Below are 6,372 nucleotides of genomic sequence, written 5' to 3' on the forward strand. Positions count from 1 at the left end.
ATCTCTCCGTAAAATATGTTCACTATTTTTAAAAACACTAGTCGGCCACTGTGCCAAACCAATTAGGAGAAAAGTTCAAGATCTTTACTCTTTAGTATAAAAAGAGTTTTTTCAGTGCAATAATGATAGAAAACTTTTGTATTCTGCATTTTTTTCCTACTGATTTGTAATAAGGGATTTCAAGGTTAATTTTTTTAACGAAGGAAAAAGGAGAGGAGGTAAGCTCTGCAGTTTATAAAGTGTAAAATTTAAGTTACACCATGGAAGCTCAATTTCTTTATCTATATTAGTTACCAGCCATGAAAAAAGCTTAGTGTCTTTGTTAAAGTTAAAGGATGACTTCAACAGCTGTGGCTGGAGCTGCAGAGAGTGAGAGACCCAAACCCATGAGAATGAGGCATCTTCTTAGAGCAATAAGACAAGGCAAACAACTTCCAGAGAGGAAAGTGCACAGAATAAGAATACCAGTGCTGTGTGCATCACTTGTTTTTTCTCTTGCAGACAATCTCAAGCACAAAAAACCTGCAGAGACTCTAGAATGGCTGTTCAAGAACTCAGAAGAAGCTGTTAGAGGGGTAGAAGATGGCACACACCATCCAATCTCCAAATCTTCTAACAATACTGCCCTACTTGGGTTCTTGAGTAAGGAGGGCAGGGGACAACAGCAGAAAAAGAAAGTTATGAGTAAAGATGGACGCAACTTGGCAGAAAATGGGCGCACACCAAGGATTAGATTGCCTGAACATTCTGCACAGAAGCTCTATGCCTTGACCAAAAAGCTTGGCATGAAAACAAACGGGCAGACTGTAAAATGGTTATGTGAGCACTGCCAACCAGCCATTGCAGCAATTGTGTCTAACAACAACAACAACAATACTGTTTGGCAAAGTATATTAGAAAACAAAGATGTCCAGTTGAGTGACAATGCTTCTAACCACCTTTCTGAAGTGGGCTCATCAGAGGAAGCCTCTTCTAGAGTAAATGCCATTCAATGTACCATCCAGCCAACATCAAGCAACAACCAGTTGGGTTTTAGTGATAATGATGTTCAGTCTCCTTCTTCTAGGGTTTCTTCAACAGATTTCTCATACCTCACAGATTTTGAAATTAATGATTTTGATATGGCTGGCTTTATGGATATTGTGAGTGAGTTGGGTTTAACTGCAGATGATATTTCACAGCAGGGTTACCCTGAACCCCTTGCCAGCAATTCCTTTCATTATGCAGGTCCATGTAATTCAACTGGGTGTTCACAATATACTATGCAGCAGCTTCCACTACATCCAAACTACTGCTCTGAACACTCTTCTTTCCACCATCCCTGGAGTTCTGTAAACCATTCTTTTCCATCCAATTACATACAGTGGTTTAATTGTACTCAGCATCAGATGCACCCTCTTAATATCTCTGGGCATCATTCTGTTCCATGTGATAACAATGAGAAAACATCACAATGTGTTCAACACATGCAGACTATTGCCAATGGCTTTGGGGATCCTTTTGCTCTGCCTAATTACAATGGGTTGCCACAATTTACCCAGCAGCAGACACAATCCACTATCAATGGGTATTTACAGTCTATAGAACAGGTAATTTCAACTTGAAGCATTTCACATCATTTTTTTCCATCACAATATATCAGCAGCTCTTTCTTTTGGGTCAGGTTTAAACAGTGCAACCGTTGATTTGTTTACATAATTTATCTCAAATCTATTAAAATCACATTAATAGATGGGTCTTATTAAAAAAATATAAGTGTTGGCTTATGTGAAATCACTCTCTTTTTAATAGGACCCATCTATTGATGTAATTCCCAATGAACTACTTAAACAAGTTAATGCTTAGAATGTGCTATTTATTGACAATCTAACTGTTAACGACATTATATTTTCACAATCCATAATTTGATTTATTTCTAGATTTTTAAATTAGACTGTGTAATAGTGTTTTTAATCAACATTTCAGATGACACTCCTTAATCCATAATCAAAATACTATAGAACCAAAAGACATAAAATAAAAGATCTAACTGTTCTATCTAATAACTATGACTGGTCAGAAACCTAAAGTCACTCATATGGAACCACTGCAAGGAGGTAATCAATTTCAGAGCATAGGAGGTTTGAAGCAAGCAGACATCTCCACGACACTGCAAAGGTTGAATAGTGAGAAACCTACCATGGTGGAAATCATGAGTGAAGAGACTAAAATGAAATCTTCAGATGGTGGAAAATTTCTCATTCCCTATACTGGAGGACAAAGATCTTGCAACCAGGGTGTCAATCCAAATTTATATTGGAATTTAACATAGACATTTTATACCTTGCCTCTAATGGAGGTAGACAAAATAAGTTGCTGATTACCACTCAATACAATGTTGGGGATGAGAAATTACTGAGAGAGACAAATTCTTTACGTGTGCATGTGTCTATTATTTTATACTATTTTTCTAGTGACCAAATGAGAAGACAGGAACCATTATTAGCACAGTGGATATTAGTGTTTTAAATGAGATTTGGAGTTGTCACCATTTGTGAGGAAATGGGATGCTTTTCAGATTGATTTACTGCAATGCAAGCTTGTGATGATGAATATAGCTGGAACTTGAAGCAAGTCCAGAGTATTGTTCACAGAGATTTCATTTGTATGATCACTGAGTATTCTTTTCAACTGAAAGACAAACAATCTGCTGCTCCAAGTTTACAACAAATGATAATTATTGTGTTTTCTTTCATATATAAAGATGTAGTTGTGTAGTTTTTCTCTATATTTTATTTATGTTTTGAAAGCAGTTTATATTCTGATGTATGCAAGCTCAGCACAATTAATAGTTTAGTTGAAGTCCAAGTTAAATTCATTTCTTGTTGTGAGTTAGATTTAGGATGTAGCTTTATAGATGGGTTTTAGGAATTATTTTTAGAGTGGGTGGTTTATGATTTTTTTTACTGTTTTATGATAAATTTAACTTATATTCTAATTTTCAGATTCAAAGAAGTATGTTTGGAGAGGGGTTAGAATTTTTTTTCTTTGGTTTAAAAGATTTTATCAATGTTGAGAGGCATTCTTAATGTTTAGAGACATTCAATAATGGCAGCAAGGGACCCACGAATTTTTTTTATATTCTTATAGAGAAGTTCTTATTCAACTATCACCTTTAAAATTTTTAAAATTACTAAATTATTTAACTATACTTATGATTAAAAAATTAATAGAACCACCAACTTATAAATTTCCAAAATCTTTTAAAAATCACAAATTTTACTACGAATCTATTTAACTTCCAAACTCATATTTGACCAAATATTTATTTAAGTGGATTTTTTATTAAGAAATCCTTTAAACTAATAGACTTATGAATAGAAAGATAAAAGTGCGTGCATCCTTATTCACACTTTTAGTGAGAGTCTTTCATTCATGGATATTGTATCTAAATCTCTTCAATCAATTTTAATTGGAATTTAGCATTGACATCATGACATGTGACCACTTTTAGAACCATATGTCATAATTCTTTCTTATGCCTCACCATTTAATTAGAAATTTAATAATTTGATAACTCAATGTTTCTTTCTTTATTTTTATTTTAATGGGACCTATTATAACACTTTTTATACAACATTAAACATCAACATTTTCTCTTCTCAATGGAGGCACATTGGGCCTTTTCTTATAAGGATTTCAACACACTTTTCCATATTTCTTCTTGTTAGGAGAGATTTTTTCCCTCTCAATTTTCTTCTTTTCTTTTGAAAAAAACATATTGTACATGGGTGCCTAACGTGACTATCCATCTATTGGGATCTATTTCTTATTTTTCATTTCTCCTTTTTTTAAGTTGCACTCATGGGGGTTGTTCATGTGTAATATTTATTCTTTATATTAAATGTTTTTCTATCCTAAGTGTGATATATTGCATGTAATATTTATGAGGAATATTGAAGGGTGAAAGTTTAGAACTATGTCACACTTTTGGCTAACAAAGTAATTTTGACTAAAATAATTTTGCCTAAAAAAGTTTCAATTGAAACCATGTGGCATCTATGTGGAGCTAACAGTTTCAATCAAAACTTTTTCGCTCAAAATGGTTTTTGTAGACATCTAAAATTGTTCATTTAGATTTGGTCAATTTAGCCCTATTTCATCTAACTCCCCATCATTTATATTATCCTATTAATTGATTAATATTATCCCTAAGTCCTAATAATGCAACCAAAATTCACAACATAATGTTATTTGTATATTGCAAAGAAAACATAGAAAAACTCATAGAACTTCATTAATTTTGCTTCATTCCTCATAACATTCTACCCCAAAAATTGAAAAAAACTTCCTTTTAAGTTTAAATAAGTAAAATTTGAAATTTTCCTTTTTTTGAAAATTTTCAGCATAATTAGAAAAAATCTTTTTTTTTTTGGCAATTATAAGTAAAATTTGAAATTTTCCTTTTTAAATTTTTTTTTAGCATAATTAGAAAAAATCCCTTTTTGGCAATTTTTAGCAAATTTCTTGACTTCTTAACTTGTCTTTTTCTTTGGCTATTGAGATATGATTCATTAGGGATACGGTTGTAAGCATTCCTTGGTAAGGGATTTCTCATGTACACGATTGTCCTTATATATCCATCAATTAGTAAATGTTATTAGTGCTTGGAATAGGCAACTTATGTCTCTTGGTATTCCATCATTTATTACATTTAATGTAATGCTTATCTTCCATGTTTGGGCACCCAAGTTGGAGGTAAAGTATTGGAGCCAAAACTAGTGACCTTTCAATTTTTGTGAGCTAATCCAAGGGTTTGGGACATTTTGAAAAAAGAGTCTTCGTTGGACACCTTGTTTCATGGTTTTGGAGCTCGCCATCATATATAAACAACTTCTTGGATGTATAACTTAAGGAGGAACAATTAAATGTAGAATTCCACAACATGAGGTAGAAGCATAAGGAGGTTGTTCATAAGGACATAGGTTCTACCACGTTGAAGGCAAAGAGGAGAATGGAAGTGAACATATTTTAATCAACATTACTAGGTCGTTACTTCATGTTGTAGAATTATTACAAGCCTCTTATCAAGTCCTCTCAATATGTGTTCTGGGAGCCAATTTACTTTGTAATTGAATATATCTCTTTGGTATTCTTCAATCAAAAACATTCTATGGTACCCAGCCCCCGCCCCCCAGCCAAATTGGGCGGGGTCTTCTAGCAGGCGTACATTAATGTCAAAATTGATGAAATAATTGGTAGGTAAACTCAAACAAAAAACCTCAATAATATAAACTTTATCAATGCTTATCAACTCACCGCCATTATTAGCCCCTATAATTTTGTTCTACTCATCATAAATATGTAACATAACTTTAACAAAATATGCATTCCTAAACACATTTGGTACCATAACCTTCCCTAAATCCAAGACCCAAAAATTTGAAACAAGGTCAATGCTCAAAGAGTCTCATGGAACCAACAGTAAGAATATTTTCATCTATGTAGTTTTTATGGTTGTCTATCAATCTATCCAACATAATTCTTGATACTTGCATGTGCATCACTTTTTTGGAGGATCATGAGGGCTAAACCATAAGTTTTTGATGATGCAAGTTAACAGTTGGTTTGACTCATTGTTCAATCTCTAGGAATTAGGATTTTTTAATATAGATAGGGCTAGATAATTACCAACCCTTTCACAATTTGCCCCACGTATAATTATAGTTGTATAAACCATAGAGGTTCAAGAATACAATTTCAAGAACAATTTTATGAATTAAGTCTTGAAAATGGGCTTACTTGATTATTGCATAAAAACCCTAGTTTTCTCATGTATGGTAATGGAAATAGGATTTCACAAGCTTAGTTATATAAACTAGGAAAATACCTATTTCACATACGTTACATTAAAATGAAAGTAAACCCAATAAATCCAACCTCAATTATTTTAGGAAGAGGGTTGAATGAAAATTGGATTTGGTTCCCTTTTGTTTGAGTTGAAATTGTATTTGAATTAGGTTTGAATGGAAATGCTAGATCTAGGACAAACAATGAGATTTTGACATAATAATAGTAATAGTATGTTCCAGATATCATGAAGAGCTATAAACTTGGATCTGAGAATGGAAAATAGGTTAGAACTTGTGATAGAAAGTTCAAGCAGAATTGTTGGGACTAGGAGGTGTGGAGTGACCTGGTCCTATGAATGTCGGATGCAAACAAACTGAATATTTTCTGGATTAGGATGATGCACAAAATCTACTGTCAGAAGGTCGTCAGAAATCCTTGGAACTAGAAGGTGCAAACTGACATGGTCCTCTGCTTTTTGTGCCTTAAAAAGATGAGTCTGATTGTCGATGTTTGCTTTATCGAATTCTTCACTCACAGCTC

At 33.3% G+C, this 6,372-nt stretch overlaps 2 protein-coding genes across 2 annotated transcripts; both read left to right on the plus strand.

The window, feature by feature from the left end:
* The first annotated feature begins 335 nt into the window (after positions 1 to 335).
* LOC131034362 (uncharacterized) lies at positions 336 to 1,105 on the plus strand. The gene is made up of 2 exons (XM_057965831.2): positions 336 to 977; positions 1,067 to 1,105. Exons 1-2 carry the CDS (start codon positions 336 to 338, stop codon positions 1,103 to 1,105), a joined length of 681 nt encoding a protein of 226 aa, XP_057821814.2.
* Positions 1,074 to 2,415, plus strand: LOC131034353 (uncharacterized). Its single transcript, XM_057965821.2, has 2 exons — positions 1,074 to 1,589; positions 2,060 to 2,415. Exons 1-2 carry the CDS (start codon positions 1,122 to 1,124, stop codon positions 2,309 to 2,311), a joined length of 720 nt encoding a protein of 239 aa, XP_057821804.2. The 5' UTR covers positions 1,074 to 1,121; the 3' UTR covers positions 2,312 to 2,415.
* The last annotated feature ends 3,957 nt before the right edge of the window (positions 2,416 to 6,372 follow it).

Source organism: Cryptomeria japonica, chromosome 3, assembly GCF_030272615.1.
Source record: "Cryptomeria japonica chromosome 3, Sugi_1.0, whole genome shotgun sequence".
Taxonomy (NCBI): Eukaryota; Viridiplantae; Streptophyta; class Pinopsida; order Cupressales; family Cupressaceae; genus Cryptomeria; species Cryptomeria japonica.